At 43.6% G+C, this 27,490-nt stretch overlaps 1 protein-coding gene across 1 annotated transcript in view; it reads right to left on the bottom strand.

Annotated features, from left to right (window-relative positions):
- FER1L6 (fer-1 like family member 6) overlaps window positions 1–27,490 on the bottom strand; it is a 207,098-nt gene that overhangs the window by 154,192 nt on the left and 25,416 nt on the right. The window contains exons 2-6 of the mRNA XM_008973935.4: window positions 15,043–15,081; window positions 11,439–11,521; window positions 4,118–4,238; window positions 1,416–1,470; window positions 1,187–1,318 (exon numbers count right to left, since the gene is read on the bottom strand). Of these exons, the coding sequence (XP_008972183.3) occupies window positions 1,187–1,318; window positions 1,416–1,470; window positions 4,118–4,238; window positions 11,439–11,521; window positions 15,043–15,081 (430 nt within the window). The remainder of the gene's footprint in view (window positions 1–1,186; window positions 1,319–1,415; window positions 1,471–4,117; window positions 4,239–11,438; window positions 11,522–15,042; window positions 15,082–27,490) is intronic.

Below are 27,490 nucleotides of genomic sequence, written 5' to 3'. Positions count from 1 at the left end.
GGTTAAAAGCATTTCATATGCATTCATGAGAGACTGACTGGTTTAGTATATTATGGCATATCAATGCAATGAAAAACTCTTCAGCCAGGAAGGCAAAATGGGAATGAGCTGTACCTCCCATAGGGATTTATTTTCAAGATACGTTGTTTTGTGAAGAGTCCAGAACAGTGTGTATAGAATGCTACCATTTGGGTACAATATTTCCTTGTATTCTGGTACATGCTTGGAATATCTCTGGAAGGATATGCAAATGCCTAGTGAGAGTGAATGCTTCCAGGGAGAGGACTAGGGCATTGGGGATCAAACATCAGAGGGAAACACATTACTCTATATCGTTATACTTTTTGTCTCTTTTGCCATATTTTTTCACCAAGTAATTTTTTTTTTTTTTTTTTGAGGTGGAGTCTCACTCTGTCGCCCAGGCTGGAGTGCAATGGCATGATCTCGGCTCACTGAAAGCTCTGCCTCCTGGGTTCACGCCATTCTTCTGCTGCAGCCTCCCAAGTAGCTGGGACTACAGGCACCTGCCACCACGCCTGGCTAATTTTTTTGTATTTTTAGTAGAGATGGGGTTTCACCATGTTAGCCAGGATGGTCTTGATCTCCTGACCTCGTGATCCACACGCCTTGGCCTCCCAAAGTGCTGGGATTACAGGCGTAAGCTACTGCGCCCCAACAATATTTTTATTTTAAAAAGAGAATTTAGCATGTACGATATTTAGAAATCTGAGATTTTTCTTTACAATTTCTACACAGCTTAAAAAAATGTAACTTTTACTTTCCAAGGTAGTATGCCTGTTTCAAAAACAATAATTAAGTTTCCAATGTCTCTGCCAGGAAAAAGAATATGTATCTTCTCCCTAACCGACATTCAATCAATTTATTGACTATAAACCCAGGGCTTATAATGGATGAAAATGAGCTGATAATAAATAAGAAAACGTATGTTGAAAATGTAGCAGTGAATTTAAAATCAGGAGGAATTCCTTGCCTCTCTTTTCCACAACCCTTTTGTGAAAAGCTTTAGGGGGCTGTGTTTGTAAGGAGAATCAGTTTGCCATGGGCTTAACTGGGGGCCAGGGAGGGAGGCAGGAGGGGTACAGCTCTTCGTTTGACTGAAGGATCCTGCAGAATGGTGGTGAAGAGAATCTTAGTGCAAAAGCTGTGGGTGACCTCCATGACTTACTTCATTATAAAATGGGCTGTTGGTTCCTTCCTTCACTGTGCTTTGCTTCTTCTCATCCCCAATCTCAATGGTCACAACTGGGTCAATGTTCTCACCCACCAGCTGGCGAGCCTCGGTGATGGTTATGGCAATCTGCAACACAAAGCAGTGTGGACACCATTCCGGACACTGCCATCCATGCACACAGGAAGCACTGGGGGAGGCTGGGCAGGAAGAGCCAATCACTTACTTGATAATTTTGGGATCTGACCTCCCCATCATGGATCTTAGTCAACAGTTTTGATCTATTAAAAGAAAGTTTAATATGTTTGTTTCATCAAGGAAGAATATCCATAAGTCATGATAATATTCTCCAAAGTATTTCTAAGTCCTTTCATTTAATATTATTACATATTCTGTCTACATCTCTGGGGGAGATAAGTATAAGCGGACAAATGACTTGACCTCTGAGTTTTCTCATCCTAAAAATGGAGCTTGTAATAGTATTTCTGAGATGATTGCTAGAATTAAATGATATAATGCATATAAAGGTTTAACTCAGTACCTGGCAAGAATAAATGTCAGCTCTTTTTATATGATTATCAGTATTTTTTAAAATTTTAAACAAAATGAGAAACTGAGATGCCTCAGCAAATCAGTGGCAGAGCTGGGTCTAAATAAGGAACTCCCAGTCTCCTGCCTGATTCCATACACAGGACCACTCTGCCATGTCTAATAGATATAATCATAATTGCTTTGAAATAATTGGTAAAGGAAAAAATTGAAGAGAATGACTAAAGATACCATCTCCATGAAATTTCACATTCCAGGGGATTTCATTTATCTGGACTATCACAAGTAATTGAAAACATGTGCAACACCTGGGCATTTAGAGATGGATAACAACAGAAAGAGATGAAGAATTCCTGTTGTCATAGAAGCTGAAATCAGTGGCAAATGAACTGAGCTTGAGTTCCTGTTGCATTTTATCCCCTTGGTTACTAACAATACCATGTTGCATTTGACTTCATCCCATTTCTGCTGATTATAATTGAGTCCAATAGAGAACAGATTAAGTTAGTAAAAATCTCTGGGCATTGGAGTCAGACTGATCTGAGTTAGAATATTTGTTCTCCCCAATTTTGGACTTTAGTTTTAATTTCTGCAACTGAAAGTAAAAATAAGAATTCCTACCACATAGGGTTACTCTGAGGACCCAAGGAGACAATGCATGTAAGAAAGGGTAAATATCATTTAATTGGTTCATCAATAAGATGGCAAATTTTTACTGATTATTTATCATGTGAAAGCCCAGTGCCAGATTCAGGGGAAAAACAAAAATGAGTAAGCCATCTTCCTGGTCCTTGAGAAGTAACAATCTATCATCCATGGGAGAGAAGACAGAAGTATATTTAAAAAGAACTAGTAGGCAAGTGTAAAATGTGTCACAGGGTAAAGAAAATATGACAGAAGAGCTGTTGAGAAAAAAGTCTTGAGGACCAGGGTACACAACAAAGATTTCGCTGCAGAGGTTGGATTTGAATTGAGCATTGGTGGGTGGATAGAATTTCAATTGCTGGAGAATGTTCTGACCAAGGAAAAAGAAAAAGGCTGTTATTCCTTCCTTCTCTTTCTCCTGCCTTCCTCCACTCAATGCTATCACCCTTGTAAAATGAATAGGAAGAAATATCTTGAGTATTAAAAAATGACTGAAATCCCTATTCAGAGACTAGGGTAGAGGAGTGGTGGTTGTCAGGGTGCAGCAAAGGAAGGAAGGAGATATTGCAGTGAGTAGGTGTGTACACATTTCATGTCTTCTTTTGAGTGTCAACTTCTGAGTTATCACCTTCTCTAATTCCCACTGCCCTCTAACCCACATATATGTACCCTGCCATCCTGTCACAACCCAGAAACAACAACTCAGGATCAGCCATGTGGGGAAGCACTAATTTGTTTTATTGATAGTAACAACTTTGATTGAAAAAGAAAGGGAAGGGCATGAGGAATTATCGCAAGTAAGAAATTGACATAAACAAATATGGTAGACTGAAAGCATTGTTAGCCCCAGTCATTGGCTTACTCTGTATCCAAACTTGTTGCCCTATAACTTTCAGTCTCTTCCTACTCTTACGTGGGCTGGGCTGGTAACTTATATTGGCCAACAGAAGGCAGCAGAAATGACTTTTGCCAGTTCAAAGCCTACACCTCAAGAGAACTTCTGTACTTCCACTCTCTTAGAACCCTGCCATTGCTACCATTGGCACAAGCTCAGACTAGCCTGATGGAGGATCTGGTATCAGGCAGAGAACAGCCGGTCTCAGCTGAAGCAGTACTAGGCCAGGCTACCACCAGCCAACTCCTAAACTAACCAGCAGAGCTGCCAAATGACTACAGAAACATGAATGATGCATCTGCAACTATCTGGGATCAGCAAAACTATCCAACTAATTCATTAGCAATAATAAATGCTTATTATATTAAGCCAAAGATCTGGGGGCTATTTGTTACACATCATTGCTAACTGATCTAGCAAAATGCATGCAGAAGGCCAGCTTGTTTTGACTTTTTGTTGGGTAGCATAAGAACCACCTTCTGATTTGAGACAGACAAGAAGCTAAGATAATGAGCACCTTGATGAATCAAAGAGCAGGTAAGAGACAGCTCCTGCTGTCATTCCTGAACTGTGAGCGACATGAGCACCTTCACTCAGGAGATTTAAGACCAGAAGCTTGTAGAACCATGATCCTGGCCTGATGAAGGCTGAACGGTATCAAGAGGCCAGCACTGCCATAGAGAAAACTGAGCTGACACAGTCTTCCTGCCTTAGACCTTGCCTGCCTGTAGACAGTGACTATGTCTTACTCTCCTCTCTTCTCCCAGCACCTGCAGAGGTGCTTGGCACATAAGAGATGCTCAGCAAATGTGTGTTGACCACCTGCATCCATACTGTACCTTCTCTTTGGAGGAGCTGAGGGGACAGGAAAGATAGAAGCATCATCATGGACCAAATCTCCTCTCGGTCCTTCCTGGTGAGAAGGCTCCTCCTGCAGTGCTTCAGTGTCACCTTGACTATCTGGAGAAGCAAACAAAGGAAGAAAATCCTGTGAAATTGACATGTGGTGGCAATCGAGCCTCTACCTTATGCCAGCCCTGTGGCAGGCACCATAAGTGGTACAAAGAGACTAGAAGACAGACTCTGCCAGCATAAAACTTAACATCTTATTGGCAGAAATGCCAGATGCATCCTTCATTTTTCTAAAACTTATGTATCTTCTGTTTCCAAAAAAGAACAGATTTATGTGGATGGGACTGTGAAAAGAAAAGTTGGATTGTGAATCTAAAGTGTAAACTAAAAATAAAATCCTAAGCAACCCCCTCCCCCACCCAAGGGGACCCCAGAAAAATCTTAAAAACTGAGTTTCTGGCTGGGCACGGTGGCTCACACCTGTAATCCGAGCACTTTGGGAAGCTGAGGCAAGTGGATCACCTGAGGACAGGAGTTTGAGACCAGCCTGGCCAACATGGTGAAACCCCCTCTCTACTAAAAATACAAAAATTAGCCGGGCATGGTGGCAGACACCTGTAATTCCAGCTACTTGGGAGGCTAAGGCAGGAGCAACGCTTGAACCCAGCGGGACAGATGTTGCAGGTAAGCTGAGATCGCGCCACTTCACTCTAGCCTGGGCAAAAGAGTGAAACTCCATCTCAAAAAACAAAAAATAAAAAACAGAAATAAAACCCTAGGTTTTTGTCAATGATGAGACAGGAGGTCAGGCATACCTCATTATACTTCCTTTTTGTGGTTTAGACACAACAACTGACCAGCATTAAAATAGAGATCATAAGACTGACAGAACGGACTCTGTGGCAATAAGATACCAAATTACAAACAGGACCTAAAGTCATGACAGGCAAAGCTTAAGTCATGCACTCCTATACTTAAAAAAAAAACTGTGTTCTAACTGCCACAGGTTTTTCTTTTTCTCTAGCAGCTGCACAAGCACCAGCCTCAAGATAAGCAATAAACGATTTACTGCTTGCCCACCACTGACAGACACTGAATAACTGACTCCCAGCCCCTGTTCTACAAGCTATAACTACAGCTTTAATTAGACAAGAGACTGACTTCAGTGACTTTCTCCTGATAAAAAGACCACAGACAGGCTGAGCACAGTGGTTCATGCCTGTAATCTCAGCACTTTGGAAGGCTGAGGCAGGCAGATCATGAGGTCAAGATATCGAGACCATCCTGGCTAACATGGTGAAACCCCATCTCTACTAAAAATACAAAAAATTAGCTGGGCGTGGTGGTGGGCACCTGTAGTCCCAGCTGCTCGGGAGGCTGAGGCAGAAGAATCGCTTGAACCCAGTAGGTGGAGATTGCAGTGAGCCGACATTGTGCCACTGCCCTCCAGCCTAGGGAGACAGAGTGAGACTCCAAGACTCCATCTCAAAAAAAAAAAAGAAAACAAACAAACAAAAAACACAGACCATAGACTCGTTCTGGCTGTTTAAAGAGTCTGCACACTTGAGTGCTTTTGTTTCTTAAAAAGATCTTTTTACATATAGGGCCTAATTCTAATACATTTAAAAATTAAGTCTCCACCCCAAGGTAAATTTGGGTCATATATAACATGCACGTGTGTTCAGTACACATGCATCAAGACCACCTTCTTGAATATTCATAGCTCCTCCTGTAACCTGTAATTACATATATCTGGCTAACCATTTCAGTTTGAATTCCTGTCTTACTCTTCCCTTTCTGGAAGTGTCTGTCTCTGCGCTCTGTGGGAGGCTATGCTTCCCAGACCATCAAAATGGGCACCTGGCAAGCTGTAACCCTTCATAAAAAATAAAGTCTACCTTCTTAATTTATAAATTGTATGATTTAAGTTAACAAAAGACATGTTTCAAGTCATGACCTTGCCGCAATGGAATTTTAGTGCATCATTTATTCTCTGAGCTTCATTAGCAAAATGTGATGTGCGTAAGCATCACCTAGGAAGCTGCTAAAATGCAGATTCTGATTGAGTAGGTCTGGGTGGGGCCCAAGATTCTACATTTCTTTTTAATTTTTTGGAGACAGGGTCTTAATCTATCGCCCAGGCTGGAGCTGGGATGCAGTGGCAAGATCTCAGCTCACTACAGTTTTGAATTCCCAGGCTCGAGGATCCTCCCACCTCAGCCTCCTGAGTAGCTGCGACTGCAAGCACACTCCACCACAACCGGTGAATTTTTTCTTGTTAATATTTTTTTTGTAGAGACAAAGGGGTCTCACTATGTTGCGCAGGCTGTCTCTAACTCCTGGGCTCAGGCAAATCTCCCACCTTAGCCTCCCAAAGTGCTGGGATCGCAGGCATGAGCCACCGTGCCCAGATAAATTATGCATTTCTAACAGCTAGATGCCAGACGAGGTTATTCCTGCCGTCTGCAGGTCAATTTTGAGTAGCAATGTGTGATATTCTGAAAAGATAGCCAGTCCTAACCTCTGAAGCCTGTAAATGTTACCTTATTTAGAAAAAAGGTCTTTGCTGATATGATTACATTAAGAGTTTGAGATGAGGTGATCCAGGTGAACCCTAATTGCAATCACATGTATCCTTAAAGGGAGATTTTCCATCGACAGAAAAAAAAAGGTGGCAATGTGACCATGGAGGCAGAGATTAGACAGATGCTGCCACAACCGGAAGCTAGAATTGGAAGGAGTGGGGGCTGTGATTTTGGCCCAGTGATACTGATTTCCAGCATTTGGCCTCCATAACTGAGAGAGAATACATCTGCCTTCTTCTAAGTCACTGAGTTAGTGGTAGTTTGTGACACACTAGTCTAGGAAGGATAGGTTTCCTGGGAAGCCCTATGAAACAGTACACATGCATTTAGGAAACTTAAATGAATAGATAATAAACATAACCCTTATAACATTTTCCTCTCCACCCTAGATTCTAATTTAATTCATCTGGAATGTTGCTGGATGTTGAGATTGTTGAAATTCCCCAGATGATCCTAGTGTACAGCAAAGCCTGAGAACTGCTTCTCAACAGACTTTCGGCAAAAACGAGAGTGGCTGAGCCTTCCTAATAAACCGAGAGACTCTGCATGATGTAGTTCAAAGACCTGAATCCAAAAGATTTGGGTTCAAATTCCAGTCCTTCCACTTTCTTGTTCTTTGATTCAGAGAAGTTACTTCTCTCAGCTCCGTTTTCCTCATTGGTAAAACAAGACAAGGTTAACATCATTTACCCCCCTACAGGTTAGGAAAATTAAACAAACTATATAAAGCCCCTAGCTGTATACAGGGTCCATGGTAGATATTCAAGTCTATGTATTCCCAGTTGGATGACTTGAACAACTCACCCAGAATTTCTTGGCATTTTTTCCCTTGCCCGTAAGACAAAAGAATTGGGCAAGAAAAGTGATTTTAAAATTTGTTAAAGCAACAGAATCCTTTTATAAATGTAATTTGATATGGAACTTCAGTATATAACACAAGCCTATTTATATCACACTGTTTTATGTTCCATGGAGTGGAATAGGGACAGTGGCCTCCTGCAGACTCTCATAGCCACCACCTTCAGACACTCCTGAAGCCATGGTTCAGGATCCCAGGGATCCAGGGGACTCACCTTTTAAACCCATCAATTTAATGCTTTCTAAGTTACCTTCCAGCTTTGGTGCATTTTGGTTCGCTGATTTTAAACAGCAAACCACACACAACAGTACTGCATCCAAAGAAACACAGCCATGTTCAGGGAGCTCATGCACCTAGGCCAGGCCTTGTAGGTGCTCAGTAGCTACAGAGAGGATCTCTTCATGAATGGAAGTCTGCTTTTATTACCCATTCACTCAGGAAATAGAGACAAGTACAGCACTGTAGAGCTGCCAGAAGGAATGCCAGTGCCTGGCTGTGCTCCTTGAAGCAGCAAGATAAAATACCTGCTCCCCTCCTTGACTGCAAGGGCCTTCAGGCTGGGGCCTTGCTGTCAAGTTTCAAGCTTCCAGTGAACGTTCAAAGACACGTTATATATGCAAGAAAAGGTGCTAGAGTAGATGCTGAGGATGCAGGAATTAGCAAATCACATATGCCTCCCTCTAGGGGTGTTCATTCTGTACATTCTGTAGGGTGAGACCTCGAGGTAGAAAGGCAGTCAGCTAAAGCTTCTTCTACAGCACTCATTCACTAATTTATTGAGTTACTGCTTTGTTCTCTTCAGTCTACTCACCATGGAGCATCCAGGGTGACCTTATAAAAACCAGACCGTGTCACTTTTCTTAAAACGCCTCAATGGCTTTCCATTGCACTTAGAATAAATCTGAAGTCCATACACAATCTGCAATTAGGGACCTGCTCCATCTGGTTCTGCCCACGCTTACTGCCTGCGTGGCCCTCTCACCCACTTTATGCGCTCTATCCACAAGGCCCCCTTTCAGTTCCGTCTAATCTCACAAGCTCTCTGCTGCTTGGAATTTTTCACAGGCATCCCTCCCCCTGCACTGCTCTCCTCCCTGCCCATCGCCCAGTGGGCTCCCTCTCATCCTTGAGGTTGTAGCTTAAATGTTACCTCCCCAGAGAATTCTTCTCTGACTGCACTAAGAGACTCCCCAGCAGTCTCCATCATTTCAGCCCACTGTCTGTTTTGAGTTGTTTTTTTAATAGCACTTTACTCAACTTGCAATGCCATTAGTTACCTCAGTCATAGTCCCAATAGGTAACAGATGGTACAATCAGAGTAAGATGATTTGAGGACGTTTTACAAAGATGTTTATGTAGGAATACCACAAAAGATCTTGCCATCATCTGGGGCTCGCAACAGCCAAGCTGTTGCCACTCCTAGGCACCCCCCAAAATTAGCAGAGAGAGAGAGCAGTTACTGGAACCCCGAAGGAAGGAAGTCTGGTGGGGTCAGCCTCCCTCCTGTAGGTGAGGGACAGGGTCACCTGGAGCCTGACCCATGCTCCTCCCTCCCACGCCTCCTGCTGGGGCACCCCATTGGCCAGAGCCAGCCCAAAGGCAGAGGGTAAGAGACCTCGGCCATGCCCCCATAGAGGACAGAGAGCAGCTGGCTAAGGGTGGAGAATAGATCCAGAGGGGCAAATAGAAGAGTCCTGAACAGAGCTGTCCTCCCGTCGGACCATCCAGTCTTTGCCATTAGATTCCCAGAATTCAGCCCAGGGCTGACACTTAAGACATTCTACTAATACATTTTGAATAAATGGGCAAAGGGATGATTGTGGGAGGTACCCAATAACTATTTGTTGTGTAACTAATGGCTAGGTTAGGGTAGGGTAAAGAGAATTTTAAGAATTTAAGATGTAACTACAATGCCTCAAAATACACAGATGAAAAAGCAAGAGACTTAGAAAGTTTCCAAACATTTCACCCCAAACAGCCCTAACTTTCCAGGCCAGGCCAAGAAGGCAAGACCAAAGTCTCTGTTCTGTGGGCTTTGTTTTTTCAGTCTCCCACAGGGCTGGCCTCTGGACAGCAGGATGGATGCTGTTTACTTTCTAGGAGGACCCTGATTCCTCCCTGCCCTGTTTGCTTTGTGGGTTGCAGACTTTAAAATGAGCCACAGGAACAAACTCCTCTGAAATGCCTGTGGTCGACTGCCCTAGGTATCCGCCAGCTTCTCAGGGAGGGCTGTTAACTGGAGGCTGCCCATGGGGTAGGAAATCCAGGCTCTGATGTAAGACTCACCTGGGATCGGGAGCCAGCTTCTCCATTTACTAGCTGTGTGACTTGGGGCAAACCACTCACCTTCTCTGAACCTCTGTTATAAAATGGGGGCAACAGAATCTACTTTTCAGAGTCATGAATGATGTATGTTAAGAAAAAGCAGCAGAGACTTATTAAATATGTCATAAATACTAGTGTTCACAAGGTCCTAGAGGGAAAGGACTATGCCTTATTCAACTTTGTGTCACAGGGCCTACCACAGTGTTACAGTTTCAAAGACACCAGGAATAACCCCAAAGCCTTTCCACCCACTCCCTGGAAGTTTCATTGAATCAAAAAGGACTTTTAAGCTTTAAGCCTTGTCCCCACTGAAAATGCAATGTCCCTCATTTTCTATCCAAGGCTCTTAATCATTATCAATACCTGGGTGTTAATGAGTTTCCATACTTTTCTACCATAAGGATAGGTTCTACCTAAGGGCAAGGAGTGAAGTTAGGTACAACATATGGCTGCAGGACATCTGCAGTAGATGGCAGTGAAGCAGGCCTCCCAGGAGACAAGAGGAGTGAAGATTAACGAGACCCACGGTACCATTTTGGTTTAGGAATGGTCCAGAAAACTAGCCTTGAGCTGGTTTTTAATCAAGGCTATGCAGCAGAAGTCTCCAGAGGACCACCCCATCTGTCCACTTGGAAACCACTGATCCGATTTGATTCAATAAACACTGAGGATCTACCCAGTGCTGGGCCTGGCCTCTACTGATGCAGTTCACCCTGTAACTCAAGACTTTGCCCTTTTGGAGAAGGAGGTATCCCATTCTAAGAGCAGAAAGTGAGACAGCCTGGATTTACATCCCAACGCTATTGCTTCCTGGCTGTGTACCTCCCATGCTCAGGGCCAGCCGGCTTCATGGATATGTGGTCTGTGCAGCCATAAAGGACCCTAAGCTCAGAAGAGCCTCATTGCACTTGGCTTAAGCTCTGCGGTCACCAGGTTGACACTTTTAATAACTTAACAACTGCTGTGCATTTTTATTTTTCACTGGGCCTTGCAAATTCTGCAGCATCTCTTCCACACTTTATTTACTCTCTCTTTATCTCTGTAAACTCACTTGTAAAACTAGGGTGACAATACCTACTGCGAAGATGGTGGAGGGATTCAATGAGATGATGTGTGTGAAGCCTCCCCCACAGTAACTGTGATCCTCTTATTTTCAAAATCTTGCTTGATCTTCCCCACAGCTGTGTGAGATCAGCCCAGCAACCCACATCATGACATTAGATAAAGGAGAAGCTGAGACTCAGAGCCACTCATCCTACGTCATAGGACAAATAAGAACAGAAACAGAGTTTGAACCCTGCTGCTGTTTTCTCACAGGGACCCCTTCCATGCCCACTCACCTGTTTGGCCCAGATGACCAAGGGCCTTGGGGGTTGTCTTGGGCCCACACCTGTGACTAGAAGGACCTAAAGGGTCAGGGGGCAGCACACTCACACTCCCCCTCGCTCCCATTGAGAGAGAACTGCATTTTCAGCCACGGAGGGGTCACTCTGCGAGACTCTCAGGCCCCAGTGGTCAGCACCCCACCCCCAGCCTCACCTTTCGCAGCCTTGTTGGCTAGGATTAACCCCTTCTCTGCCTTATTTCTCTTCTTCTTCACCTTCAGCCCAAACATCCCCTTTCTGAAAAGAAGAAAAAAAAAGAAACAATAAAAACTTTGAGTCATTTAGACGTGTTAGGAGAAGGTAAACACAAAAACACATCGAGCTTCATGAAGCCCATCAGCCTCCTCATCCACCCAGGATGAGGGCAAAAGACAAGTATCAGCGGCACCCAACAAGCTCTCCAGGGAGCTCTGCTTTTGCAGAAACCACAAAAATCCCACCCGAATTGGAATCGTGAGGTCCACCTGGAATTGCACGTAGGCGAGGCAAACTGAACACTAACAACACTAGCTGAAATTTCTATTTCTCCTGGATCACCAGGCACTCTGCTAGGCATAAAAAAGCAGTCACATCATTTAATCACCACAGCAACCCTCTCCTGCCCACCTTACAGATGAGGAGCCAAGGCCCAGAGAGGCCGGGCAATGTTTCTAAGGTCACACAGTTCTGAGCATCAGAGCTACCACTGGATCCCAGGCCTGCCTGATTTCAAAGCCCAGGGTCTAACCACTGGGCAGCCAGAGCCTGTCCATTCCCTTCAGCAGAGTAAACACCATCACCAGACCTGGGCTCTCGAGACCAAGGTCAAGAAGTCCTGGAACTTACTGAGGTCTCACCATAAGCGCACAGCTCAGCTGGCACATGACACATGCCCAGAAGGTCCACTGCTATTATTGTTATTGTTAGCCATAAGCAGAAGCCATTTCCAAGCCTCCTTCTCTCCCCACCCCCTGCAACCCCCAGATGGAGTCTTGCTCTGTTGCCCAAGCTGGAGAACAGTGGCAGGATCTCAGCTCACTGCCACCTCCACCTCCCGGGTTCAAGCAATCCTCCTGCCTCAGCCTCCCAAGTAGCTGGGATTACAGGGGCCTGCCACCATGCCCGTAAGCCTCCTTCTCATTACAGGAAGCTCCCCAGTCCATGGTCTCTGACAGACAAGAGCATTCCTAATGCTCTGCCAGCCTCCTACAGAACCCCTTTCTGAGCTGGGGGACTGCTGAGAACAGGGCTGTGGGGCACAGATGGATGAAACTGGGCTGGAGGAAAGTCCTGGCCTTGATGCAGGCAGCCTGGCCAGCCCTGGAGAGAGGAGGGGAAGGAACAAGGAAGTGAACATTTGGAGGCGAAGGGAGGAGACGGCAGCAAAGGCTCAAATCCCATTCAGTGAACATCTGTGGGCCTTGAACGTGAAAAGCAGCGGAACAATCACAGTCTCCCATTTTGCTTATATGTTTAGGACTTAGGATGTGTGGAGTGCAGTGGTTAAGATCAGCCTCCACAGTTGGACTGCCTCAATTCTAATCCCAGTACTATCTCTGCAACTTTGAACAGGTCACTTAGTCTCTCTAAACTTCAGGGTCCTCATGTATGAAATGAGATAATAAATGGAAAGTATTTAGCACCGTACCTGGAACATACTATTTCCTCAATAAACCTTAATTATTCTTATTGTCCTAAGGGTAGAATTAAGACCAGTGAGTGGAAGGCTCTAGGAGATAGATGTTCACTCAACTCATTCACTTATTCTATTCACTTATTTGCTCACTTATTCAATGTATGTCCTGCTTTTTTTAATTCAGATAAGGAATTAAGGAGCTCCCACATCAGTGCTGTTTGAACAGTGGAGTGAACTACTTTGCAAGGAAATGAGGTTCCAGTTCCTGGAGGAATGCAAGCAGAGGCCTGAGAACCACTGTTAATGGATGTTGTAGAGAAGACAAGCATCAGAAGGGGGGACTGGCCCAGGGGAATTCAGGGCTCCTTTGAGACCCTGAGATACATTAGGATGGAAAGAATGGACTCTGAAAGCACCCAGATGTGAACAGGACCCCTAACTGCTTGGGCAAGTCCCGTACCTCCCTGATCCTCAGTTTCCTCCTGTGTATAATGAAAAGAACTACTCTACAGGATTGTTAGAATAAAATGAGGTAATGTAGCAAATCATCTAAGACAGCATCTGGGATATAGAAAGTGCTAAATAAGTGCCCTTCTTGGAGGTAGCATTTTCCCCCTTTGATTTGCCATCATCCTCTGATGAGAACATCATCCTAAATCTCCCAGGAATCTCTGGAGAACATACACAAGGAGGACTTCCAATAATAGTGTTCACTATTCTGTTTTCAAAGGGTTGTTCCCAAGCCAGGGACCTAAAGCTAGTACCTTCCCAACCCCGAATCAGCATTTATGGTCCCCAGGTGCCCCCTGCCATGAGAAGTTCAAAGAGGCAGAATCTGATGTTCCTGGGAACGTGGCCATTAGGCTCTGGAGGCTGCTTGAAGCAACTAAATGACTTCCATCCATAAATAGGGAGTTGCTAATAATAAAAGACAGTATCTGCCGAGGGAGACATAAGGTTCCTTTCGGGAGCTGACATCCTCGTCATGGGTAGCCTCAGCGTTCTGAGTTCTCCTGTAGGGAAGCCAGCGCCTGATGCATTGGGGCATGGCTGAAGACGCTGTCATGGGCTGGGGAAGAGGACGAGATGCCCCACCTTGTAGAGACAGGCACCCCTGCCCTTCTGAAGCCAAGAGCTCTGGACCCTGCTGCCCATTGGAGTCGCCTAAGGAAGTTTATAAAAATACTGATATCTCGAACCACCTTCAGAGATCTTTAATTACTCTACAGCAGACCCAGTGTTGAGAAGCAGTGATCTAGGCGCAGCTCAGGCCTGCTGAAGAGTAAGCCAAATAAACTTCCAGGAATGCCCGAAGGATTTACAACCAGCGCGGCCCTCTTGGGTGGGCTGATGTTAGTATCACAAACACACAAGGTTGTTTGCCTGAAACTGTGAGTCAGTCATCAAGGGCACACCCAGCATGACTCCCAGCATGAAAAGGTTTCTTGATGAAAATTGATTTCTTCTCCACAGCCTTGTGACATGGAGCAGTAAGAGGAGGCATGGCTCACCAGCCCAGAATGATGGTGCCACTGGCAGATTGGGAGGTAGAAAATGAACCCGTGACACAGGGCTCAGCTTGGGCACCTGCCTGAATTCATTGTTAGCTCTAGAATTTGGGGTTGGATACTTAACTCAGATGCATATTTCTTCCCATGTGACACAAGGACATTTCTTACCCAATTCACAGGGTGATATTAAAATAGAAAACAATGTTTGTCAAGTGTAAAGCATGCTACAAAGTGTCACAATATTGATAACAAGGAAATGTGAGTTTACAATTTTTTTACACCTGTATAAAGCACTCACTATGTGCCAGGAACATCATTTTATACACATTATCTCCTAGGATCCCCACAGCATACCACGAGGAAGATGATATTATGCTTGCTGACAAATAAGGGGATTTCAGGGGTTTCCAGATAATGTATTGGGATCAACCATCAAATCAGGAAGACTTACCTGGTAAGTCACTAAGGCAGCTGCCACCACATCCCCAACCACCTCTACTCTGCAGAGAATTCCAGCATGAGAACCCTCCCACTTCACAAAAAGTATAGGGCTTTCTGGTTTAGGATCATAATATCCTCCCAGGGTCATCCCCAAGATAAGGCAAGAGGTACACAGGAACCCTCATACCAACCTGGTCTCCTCAGGGTGAAAGCTACTGCGACTCCGATATCTGTATCCAAACAATAAGAGCATTAAAAGAGGCATGTGTTAGATTTGCTCAGCACATCTGTTCAGGTGGCATCACTCAGTGTTTAACCACAAGGCCCACACTGCAGGGAGGCAGCCAGCCTGGCACAAGAAAGAGGGGCTGGACTGCTTGAGTGTGGGTCTCATGTAGGCCACTTTCTAACTGTGTCACTGGAGCTGGCCCTGGGACTTCTCTGAGCTCCAGGCTCCTCTTCTGTTCCTCTTGTTCAGGAAGTGGCCATAAGGTTAGTTCTGCTTTTTCCCACTGGGATGTTACACAGATGACCTTATTGATCCCTCATGCTGAACTATTAAAAGCTCTACACGTAGCTAATGTAATATCATGTCCACCGCTCAGCAAAGTCAGGATTAGAAAATTCCTCACAGTCAGAGTTGCCATGTGTTCTCCCACTTGTGTCACCAGATTCCCCTTCTGGAATCACCTTCTCCACCTTCACTGCAGAATGGAGGCAGCTCAGGCCAAATGGCCAAACACTAAGTTACTTGTGTCAACAGCATGCCCAGTACTGGCCCATGCTGCTCTCTTCTCTACCTAAGAGGACTCAGGATGCAGGTTACCTGTGCACCTCACCTTCCAAACCCAAAGCCATAACACCCAGTACGGGGCTAGGGAGGGCAGGGGGCGGACTTTAGCTGAGAATTTATTTATGTGAAATCATTACAAACTTTAAAAATTATATTTATATATTTGATGAATTCTTTTCATCCAAAGAATAAATTTGTATGTAATGAGGTCTAGATTAAAAACAAAACAAAATCACAAAATTTTTCCAGCATTCAAAGGTTATCTAAAAAGCCTTTGGGTAAATTCCCAGTAGCCTGACGGGAAATATCTTCTTGAGGCTGTCCTATCTGGGTCCTCATCTTTCCAAGACTGGGATATATTCATTAATGGCAAACCACTACACATAGAAGCAGTTGTGTTGCAGAATTCAATAGAAATTGTTAAAATATAAACCCATGTGACACTCTGCCTTGCCATGCCTCTGTAAGTTCTCTCTCTCCGTGATCTTCTTATCAAAACTTACCTACTCAATGTTCTATTTCATTAAGGCAATGATGCCCCAACTTTGGCTACACATCTAATCCATATGGGGGTAGCTTTCTAAAACTGTGCCCCACACTTGACCAGATCCCATCCCCTAGAGTGTGATTTCATTGGTCAGTGATGGGACAAAGGCTCGGTGGTTTTTAAGCTCCCCTGGTGATTCTAATGTGCCACAGGTTTACAAACTCTTGTGGTTAAGTAGACAGTACCAAGGAGCTATCCTCTCAAAGAGAAATCTAAAGGAAATTTAAAATAATTTCTTAACCAAAAGGAATTATTAAATGTATTAAATTCAGAGCCTTTAGTAGATACATTTGCATAGGCTGCACTTTATAATCCACCTCTACTTCCTTTCCACTCAACCTCAACCCCTACAATTAGCCCACAAAATTGGCTACCTTCTCTATTTATGCACAGGATTAGCTCAGCCTTGGAGGAACAGAATGCTCAGGTTCAGGAGAAAAAGAACAATCCTCTTCTGGATCAAAAATGTCTCAAGCAAGGCTAATGGCCTGAATGGATGGGCCCTGGCTCCCAGTCTCACGGGAAGCAGTTCATTCTTGCACACTGTGTTTTGGAATCCTTTATCTCATTGTGATAGTAGGTGGATGTTTCTGTGTTAGCCCCTAATTTTGTACATTATAGTCCCCTCAACCATTATAATGAGATTCAAATATCACAACTCAACAAACAGTGATTGAGAATCTAATATTTCACCTGCAAGAGTCAGCTGAGTCTAGGAAATACACCTCCAAGGATGCTAATTAATTCCTCTTCCTTTGGCTTCTCTGAACCAAGAATGACTCAGGAATAATTCAGAGCCACACTGTGTAAAGCCCATCCCTATTAAGCCAGCCTCTCATAGCCCTTCAGAGAAATGTGCTAAGTGTTCAAGGGCAAAATGGCAAGAGGGCAAGGCTGTAGGACTGCCCCAGGAAAATGGAGGCATTTTTCTTGCATGCTTCCTGCCCACCCTGGGGCATGCCAACGGTGCCCACAATAGAAACAATCCTCCAAGGGTTGGGGGATCTTTTTCAGCCTGAGGTCACTGGCCTCCATCTTCTCCTGCTCCTCACCCTCTACAGCTAAGCATCAGCACATCACACATGACCGCGCTATTTAGAGTGCAAGGAAAATAGAGAAACAAATGTTGGCAAGTCAAGTCAACAATGCAGTACAGATAGGACTACTAGATGCCCCCACTGCAGCCTAAGACTTCCTCTTGCCTGGGCGCCGAAGAAAATGGTTTGTCTTTCCTATTCCATCTTCTTAATATCCAGGCTAATTAAAGCCCTGCTCTCCACTCTCCTAAACATCAAGAAATCAACCTTTAAGCCAAACATAGACTACAGACCACTTCTCAGCACTTGGAACAAGCAGCTCTGTCTCCCTTTGTCCCAGCATAAATGAATCTTCAAACTCCCATCTTTTTTAGGCTTTCTGTTTTTCCTTTACTCCCCAAACCTTCTTCTTCCCATATATTGCTTGATTATCTTTTGGTGGAATTATTAGAGTATGGCATTAGGTTTACATTCCTCACTTGGGAAGGGCTAAGGTCCAAAGCTCTTATTCCCATGTGGTCTTTCTTCCTTTGGGTCTACCTGCCCACAGAACATTTGTATTCTTCTTTCTGCTCTGATCTGCAAGTGGAAGTAACCACTGAGCAGAGCTTCTCCTCCCTGCAGCTGAGTGGGCAAGTCCATATGATTCAGAGGGAAGTATTTGAAAATCAGTCTAGACTCTAGCCCAAACAGCTTCCTCCAATTGAGCTTCACCAGCAATTGAGGTAGTATTTTGATCCCTATTTGATGTCTGGGTTTCTTTCTCAATTGGTTTTGAATGTCTAGGGTAAAGAGAAGGGTATGTTTATAACCTCAGGAACACCAATACACTGACCCATAACAGATTTTATTACAAATGGGAATCATTAAACTTCCTAAACTTACTAAGAGTGGATCTATGGAATTCCTCTGAACCTCATTTTTTTTTTGATACTGTGGACATTGGAAATAGGAGAATGGGTGCTATGTTAAACTAAATTAAATTACTACCTTTGCTACAAGATTGTCAGAGCCTTGTGCACTGTGACTCTCCAAGAGGGTGCTGTTGTATTCAGACTTTTCCAAATGGATTTGACCACCACATCTTTATCATTAAATATCTGTTAATATCTTCAAGAACACTACTTGGGACTTCAGAGAAGGAGAATCCTGGCAACTTTTAGTGTTCCTTTTCCTTTTGGAGCTTTCCTGAGATGAGCAATGATCAAGTAAGAATGACTGGGGAAACAGAGGAGCCCAGGACATCTCTCCCATGCATTCCCTCCTCTGTGTCCACATGGCTCCTGGTGCTAGTACACACTTCACTGGACTTTCTGCTTCTGTTCTTTCCCTCCTGAAACCTACTGTCTATTCCACAGGCATCTTTGCAAATCAGAGGAACAGAGAATTTTCTGAATCTGACAAACAATATTTACAAAAGTCCTTGAGTCAGTATCATACCAATATTATATATCATATCATATCATCATGTAAGATGTCCTCTGATATTTAAAAAAAAAAAAGACAAGATGCCTGCTATTTCCCTTCTATTTAACACTGCACTGGAGGCCCTGACCAATTCAATAGTGTCTGTCTAGTTTAATTACTAACTGAATTTAGCAGGATACCTAGAAACAAAGTCAATATATAAAAGTCAGTTGTACCTCTTTATACAAAAACAAAGAATCATAAATTAAAATTAGAAATAAAAGATTTTATAATAGCATCAAAAATTCAAAAACTCAGGAATAAGTCTAGAAAATATAAACAAGACCTATACTCTGGAAATTACAAAATAAGATGAATGAATGAATATTCCATGCTTGTAGATTGGAAAGTGCAACATTAGAAAGAGGTCAAACTTCCCCAATTTGATTTGGAGATTATTTACTACATTTCCTTTGCAAAAATGTTCAATTCATACACTTAGGATTTGTGGCTATGGCTTTTTATGTTCATATGTTATGCTTCAAGATTTAATTTTTAAAAAGCATAGATTTTCAGATTGAAAGCCCTGGCTTTGAGAATCAGTTCAGCCACATGCTAATTATGCAACCTTGAGTAAATCCTTAACCTCGCTGTGCCTCAGTTTCTTCATTTGTAAAATGGAGGATAAGTTATGTCTTACAAGACAATCATGGATATCAAATGAAATAATAGAGACAACATACTGTTTGCAAACACTAAAGTGTTATATCCTACACGTTAATTAAATTTAAAAACCAGCTCAACCTATTATGAATGTCTCTTAGGGTTCTCCACACTATAGCCTCAGTTCACCAACACAGCACCTGATCCTCAAACCATGTACTCCAGCCTGATGGACAGCTCCTCCTAAACTCACACACTGTCTTGTCCACGAACCATTGCTCACCGTAGGCCTTCCATTGAAGGGGACTTCTCTGATCTCTACCTAGCAACACCCAAATCTTTCTCCTAGGCCCAACTCAACTGCCTCCTTTGATGTGATGTGTTCTCCAGTTTTGCAATGGAGCAACAAGTCACTCATTCCTCTGGACTCCACTAGCACTTTGTTCTTATCTCTATTATATACTTATCACATGGATCGTTACAGCTACTTGAAAAAACATCCTTCTCCTTTATTAGATGCTGAGGTTTTGAAGGCAACAATCATGCCTAGTTTACATATGTACCCTCAGTATCTAACACCATGCCTGGCACACAGCAGGGCTCAATGAATGTTGAATTATGGATAGATGAATGGACAGATGGAGTCTATAGATAGAAAGCTCCACAAGAATTCAATAGAAGTTCTTTGGTCCTGTTTAAAAATGTATCATATAACAAGAAAAGAGTTAAACATCATTCCAAGAATGAGAACACAGGCAAAGGATAATAATCCTAATATTCATCTTGGAGCTGGGGAGAAAAAGGAAATTGTTCACTCTGGGGCCTGAAAAACAATTTGTACTCTGTTAATAGAGCAGCAGCTCTGGCTGTCACCCAGCCTCAGTTTCCATCCATTTCTTAAAATCACTTCCTTTTCTAATGCATCCTCCTTTTTCTTTCTCTTCATCATCATACCTTTTTTTTTTTTTTAGACTGAGTCTTGCTCTGTTGCCCTCCACCTCCCAGGTTCAAGTGATTCTCCTGCCTCAGCCTCCCAAGTAGCTAGGACTACAGGCACGTGCCACCACACCCGGCTAATTTTTTGTATTTTTAGTAGAGACGGGGTTTCAATATGTTAGCCAGGATGGTCTCTATCTCCTGACCTGGTGATCTGCCCTCCTTGGCCTCCCTAAATGCTGGGATTACAGCACCTGGCCCCTAAATACCTTTCATTAGTTGGCTATTTCTCTACCACCAGTCCCTTATAGTCATTCAAAAAAAAGTACACAGAGCCTTGTTGTGTTCCAAGCACTGCACTAGGCCCTAGTACACTCTGCCATTTTGATCAAGAAGAGATGAAATAATAAAGTCATTTCCGTGTCTGTCTTTGTGCAGAATGACTAGAGAAAAAAAATTGAGCTCAAGTAGGAGTTGGAAAAGTTTCAGTTGTTTGAATTGGGAGAGATTATAATAATTAAGCCCAGGTGTCTGGAACAAGGGTTCAGATGTGGGAGGAAGAGAGGGAAGATTGAGTATGTAACCGGGTGGCCCAATGTGGCCACCACTCCTCCTCTCGTACCTGAGGGGATCCATTTTTATGTTTTACATATTAATGAGTTTGAATAATATGTGAATAAACTTAAGTTTTAAAGTTTGAAAACCACTAATCAAAACCAACCTGTGCAGCCCGGGCACCATGGCTCACACCTGTAATCCCAGCACTTTGGGAGGCCAAGGCGGGCAGATCACTTGAGGTCAGGAGTTTGAGACCAGCCTGGCCAACATGGCAAAACCCTGTCTCTACTAAAAATACAAAAAAATTAGCTGGGTGTGGTGGTGTATGCCTATAATCCCAGCTACTCAGGAGACTGAGGCAGGAGAATCACTTGAACCCAGGAGGCAGAGGTTGCAGTGAGCCAAGATCTCCCCACTGCATTCCAGCTTGCGCGACAAAGTGAGACTCCATCTCAAAAACAAACAAAACAAACAAACAAAAAACTAACCTGTTCATTAAACAGATAGCAAAATTGAGGTCCAGTCCAGAGAAAAGAAAGAACCAGTTCAAGGTCATAAATCTATTCATTGGAAGAGCTAGTACTTCTGGATGTTCATTTATCCTGTGTTTAGCCACTAGGAATCCTAAAACCTTAGCAAGCATGAACACCCCTACGACGCTTCCTCTCTAAACCTAGGCCCAGTGACCTCTGATAACAGATACACTTTGAATCCCATTCAGTCAAAAATTGACTTTTTTCCCAACAGAGTTTTACTTCAGAACTCTGGTATATTACATAAAATGTTCCAAGGGGTTAAAAGTGATAGCCTAATTATTTTTCTGTATATACTAAAGACATAGGAAAGGAAGTTCATATCTGTTAAAAGCAAAAGCAGTTCAATGCTGAAAATGAATGACTATGTTATTTCAAATATGACTCGCAAAGAATCTGACTTTCTTTGCATGTTTGAGTTCTTTAATAGCTTCTATAACCAAGAGGAGGAAAAATTTACTTCACTCAAGCTAATTAGTTCCAAGAATAAAAACCTTAATTAGCACAGTCAAATGAAGCTCTATAAATCAGTTAAAATTTGCAATATAATGAGGCAACTCAATGCAATTGCTCACAAAGAGCTTCCAATCATCCATACCTCAGACATGACTTTAAAAAAAAGTAACCGCCAGAAATTTATTGCTTCAGTTTTCATTGATGTCCTGCATGGAAAAAAAATAAACCTGAAGGCTCATCTATCAACCCATGAAATCAAACATAACTTTGAAGGCATTTTGGAGAGGCTTTATAAAAACAACTTATCTTCAGTGAGCCTTTTGTGTGGGATTTACAGGGCCCCCAAAACAACAGAATCCCATCAAACCTTCTCTCCCTCATTGCACAGGCTCTGCTCAGGTTCTTTATAAATTATTTTTGCAGAAGCTGAAGTTGGAGCCTCTTGAACAGGAGGAGGAGTTCAGTCCTGTCAACTTCTCCAGGAGTCACTATCCTTGGGATTTCAGCCTCAGCTCAGGGTCAAGATGTATTAAGTCCCAAATATACAGGGGCTTCCCAGTCTAGTCCTCTCAGTCTCAACTTGGAAACACAAAAGGAGGTCTAAAGTCATGCCTGGTCTCAGGCCTTGAACTCAGGGAACACAATAAAGATTTGCTACTGAAGATGATAAACTCACCAACTGCACAAACAATGAGGAAAGCTTCATTGATCCCCAATCTATGATGGGAGCAAAGTCAGAAATGGAGAAATCCATATATTGAACTTATACAAAAATATGACGCAACACTCCCTGTTCCTGCTGAAAAGCTCAACTTATAGAGAGATATGTGTCACACATGTAAAACAAGGAGAAGGATGGAGCCAAGACCCTGAGTAGATAAACTGTGCCTACAGTTCCTATTCACACAACACTTTACACTCCTCCAAGTGCTTTGCCATATATGGAACCCTAGCAGAAGCCCTGTGAGGGAAAGGAGGCTGGTAGTATTTTCACAGCATACTGGGTGAGACACAGGCCCAGGTCTGGTTACCCTGTACCTCATATAGTGTGTCACCTAGAGCAAAATGCAAACTTCTCTATGCTTGTAATTCCTCATCTGTAAGATGGGTATCAAATAGTACCTACCTCATAGAGTGCTAAGGATTGAGAGTGTGTGTACGTGTGTGTGTATTTATTTATATATATATAACTTACCTCCTGGCATATGAAAGAAAATAGTTACTATTCTTATTTGAAGACAAGAAAACTGAGGCTCTGAGAGGTTAGGCAACTTGCTCAGTTACCCAGCTATGAATTGGCCAAGCTGAGGGCAGAGCCGGGTCTTCTTGTTATTGACTGAATGCTTCTCCTTCTACACCACACTGGGATTGAGCCAATATACTTGTTCACTATATATTTGATAATAAAATGGATGAATTTATGTGTTAAATATATAATATATAATATATATAAGATGAATATATTTGTTAAATATATCTAACAAATATATTCATTAATTTTATTATCATTATTCAGGTTGCTCTGGGACAGTCATCATAGCTACCATTCATTGAGCATGTAGAATGAGCCATGCATTGGGCTAAAAGCTCTATATACTTTTTTTCCACTTAATCCTTCCATCAGCCATCTGAATGGGGTGTTTAATCTCTTTTTCAGATAAGGAAATTGTAGTCTAAAAGGTTAAGAAAACTGCCTAAGGTCTCGAGGCTTCAGTAGAACCCTGACCCGTCAGATCTCTACTCTATGTTACCTCCTAGATATCAATCACAGCCACCATTTTTCAAGCACCTAGTCAGAGTAGGGTACCATCCAAATGGTACTTACCAAATGCAGAACACCTCACCTCGGAAAGGTTAGGGAATTTGCCTAGAGCCACACAGCAGTCTGACACCCAAGCCCAGCCCCTTTGCCCTCTGTCTGCATCCTCATCCATGATGGCCCAGGTTTCTAAGGACAAGCAGAAGAGTGGCATCTCCAAGGGCTTCCAGAAGCCCAGGCTGCAGCAAAGGGTGTGGACAGAGTTCGATAATGAGAAGCAGAGCAACAGACCTCACCTCGACCAGCAAGGCTCCTGACTGTGCCCAGAAGCACTTATACTCACCAGCTTCCTGGACCCCAGGAGGTCGGCCCAGCAGGAAGGGCAGCAGCCACCACTGTCTCGGAAGAAGGAAAGCTCCCTTTGGGAATTCAGTGGCTCAGTGGAGCACAGCAGGCTACCTCCCAGGAATGTCCTTTCTGTGTGTGTGCACCTGGCAGCTCCCTATCTCTGTTTGAAATTGAGTGCCCTCTGTTCGGGTTGGCTGCCAGAGCCCGACTCTGATCAGCAAACACAGAAGCTCAGAGCAGATCTTGAGAGAAGGGGCCGCGAATATGTTTTATTTCAAGTCAGGTGCAGGTAATTAGAGGTCGATCAAGACTCAAAAGAGCCCTAGCTCCAGACAATGTCAATGCCCTGGGTCCAGCCACTATCCAGACATACTTGGATTTTTAATCATGTTCACCACCCCCTGCTCATGTTTTTACTGTTTATTTCACTATCATGGTTAACATTTATTGAGCACTTTACTTTTGGTAAGTTCTAGCTACCTTTACAAGTGTTATCCTATACAAGCTCCACAACAGCCTTCAAAGGCAGTATTGTTATTGTACTCAATGTTCAGATGGCAAAACTGAGCCACAGAGAGATTGGTACATGCTGGGATTTGAACTGAGGCCACCTGGCCCAGAAGCCTGTGCTGTCCAGCCCTCCAGCCTGCTGCCTCCACTCTATGGCATATCTTTGGGACCTGTATTCTGAGGCTATTTCAAAAAGGTCAAGTTTATCAGGGAGAAAAAAGAATAAGTCATTTGGATGGGTCAAATACCTCTGAAACCACCTGTAGTAAATTGAATAGTGGTTCCCCTAAAGATATATCCACATGTTGAAACCTGTGAGTGTCCCATTATTTGCAAAAAGAATCTTTGCAGATATAATTAAGGATCTTGAGAAGACACTCTCCTGGATTACCCAGTGGACCCTAAATCCAATGACAAGTGACATTTTAAGATACATAAAAGGAGAAGACACAGAGAGGAAGACACTGTGGAGATGGAGGCAGAGATTAGAGTGATGCAGCCACAAGACAAGGAACAAAGGAGCCACCAGAAGCTGGAAGAGCCAAGGAAGGATTCTCCCCCATCGTCTTCATGATCCTGCCAACACTTTTGACTTCAGACTTCTGGCCTCCAGAACTGTGAGAGGATGATGCTGTTTGAAGCAGCCATGTTTGTGGCACATGGCCAAGGCAGTCCCAGGAAAGGAATACACTGCCCCTTGTCCATTCCTCTAGCACGTCTTTATGGTATCATGGAAAAGGAAATGCTGGGCCCTCTCCATTGTGCACCTTTGTGTTTTAGGTATGGTGCTGGGACAAGAAGAGGACCTGGCGGTGAGGGCTGAGAGGCCACCCCTGTGGGCTGGCAATGGTGTAGGAGCCTCTAAAGTGCAGAGCACTGAGGAAGGAGGCAGCATGAAGTGTGGGGAGGGGTTGGGGAGAAGGTTCTGCAGGTACAGACTAAGCAGTTAAATAGTAGCTCCCAAGGCAGCCTCGTAAACATCCCCAACTGAGCTGCAATCCTCCACTCCATATGTATCATAAAAAGACATGCAAAGGAAGGGGCCTGGGCTCAGGGGTTCACAGACAGAGTGGGTTCCCTAGCGCATCCCTCCCTCAATTTTCCATCATGATAGAGTTGATTCCACTCGGAATCAAAGATGGTCAGAGTCGTTGAATTCCAACCTCACATGTTACCACTGGGGGAAGTGATTTTTTAAAAGATGAGGTGGTCCGAGGGTACACAGCTGATGATGGCACTGCAAGAGCTGGAACCCCTAATCCAGTACCCTTTTCAAGGTAGCCAAGCCTCCTTCCCTCGTCTGCTCTGTTCTTTAAATTCTTCACAAAAACAAGATCTCATGGCAACTCTTATCAGAGCTCAATAACTCCACGGGGTCCAAAGCTTTCTAAAGTTCAAACCCCTCTTCCCAGAATTTATTTCTCCTTTTATTTTTCTGCAGAATTGTATCCTTACCATGATCCTGCTGTGTGTGATCCAGATACAGTACACATATCAACAGAAGTCATCTGGCTACACAGTAGACATCCAGTAATAAGGATTATTGATGGCACAGCACAGGAAAATAACAAATGGACCACCCTGTACCCAAATCTCTCTGCTTCCTCTCCTACCGCATCCTTGTGGTTTGCTCTGGCCACACCACCTTCCTTCAGTGACTCGACTGGAACATGCTCCCTCCCTCCAGATCTCTGCACGTGCTCCTCTCTGCTGGAATCCAAATGCCCCTCACATACCTCTTTCTCTGGTTAACACTGTCCCATCCTTCATGGGCCACTTAACATCACATTCTCAGAAAAGTCTTCCCTGACCTCTGTGCTTTCCCCACCAGACTAACCAGGTACCCTGGTTCTATCTAAGCTCTCCAGGTTCCCAGAGCTTTTTCCTTTCATCACTCATCATAGTTTGTAATTTTATTTATGTGATTTTTTTCCATTACTGTTCACTTTCATTATTAGACAAAAAGTTTCATTATGGCTTGAGTTGGTTTACCCTTATCACCCCAGCACCCAGCATGTAGTAGACATGTGTAATTCATTCCTAGGTTCACACCACAAACGTTTATTGAACAAAATACTGAGCTGGTATAAATAAATGTACAAAAAGAAACAGACAAAACTGCCACCCATCAGGAGATTAGAGCCAAACAGAAAAGCTACAGTCAACCTTTTGAGAAATTACCCCATTACAAATCTCCTCCATGCCTTTCCTTCCCCTCTTTCCTTGTGCTTGTTCCTTAAACATTTAGCCCTGACTAGGACGTTCCCAAAGCAGAGAAAGGATGATTTGGTAAAACTTAAAGCATTCAATGCAAACAGCTCTGGGAAATAAGCTTCAGGAGTAGGGGGTGATGCCCTACAATTATCTAGGATAAAGTTTGGGAATTTTCTTTACAATTCAATTAACATAAGAATTATTTTAGAGATGCAAAAGACAGATCATATTACAAAGCAAAAAGATGTGAAACTCTGAGAGGGTGCAGTGGCTCACACCTGTAATCCCAGCACTTTGGGAGGCCAAGGTAGGTGGTTTGCTTGAGGCCAGGAGGTCAAGACCAGCCTGGCCAACATGGCAAAACCCCATCTCTACTAAAAATACAAAAATTAGCCAGGCTTGGTGGCACATGCCTGTAGTCCCAGCTACTCAGAAGGCTGAGGCAGGAAAACTGTTTGAACTTGGGAGGCGGAGGTTGCAGTAAGCTGAGATCGCACCATTGCACTCCAACCTGGGTGACGCCATCTCAAAAAAAAAAGTTGTGTAACTCTTCCCCTAGCCCTCGTCCCTCTTCCAGGAATAATGCCCTTACCATGCACTGCTACACAGGATCCAGATACAAGGGCAGATTATATCAATACAAATCCCCACCACCCTCCCCCATGCTCTGCCTCCTGCCAGAGGGAATGCATTTCAGTGTCTACAATTGTTATCCCACCTACAGCCTTAGTCACAGAGTGTTTCCTTGGAGAACTTACAACAGTTGTTATCGTAATTTAACAAACATTTAATGAGTGCCTATTAGATGCCTAGCACTGTGGTTGGCCTGTGGGAAATCCAGGGCAATGATGAATAAGACACTGCCTTTGGGTCAAGAG

This window comes from Pan paniscus, chromosome 7 (assembly GCF_029289425.2).
Source record: "Pan paniscus chromosome 7, NHGRI_mPanPan1-v2.0_pri, whole genome shotgun sequence".
In the NCBI taxonomy this organism is placed as follows: domain Eukaryota; kingdom Metazoa; phylum Chordata; class Mammalia; order Primates; family Hominidae; genus Pan; species Pan paniscus.
This window is presented reverse-complemented; position numbering and strand designations above follow the sequence as displayed.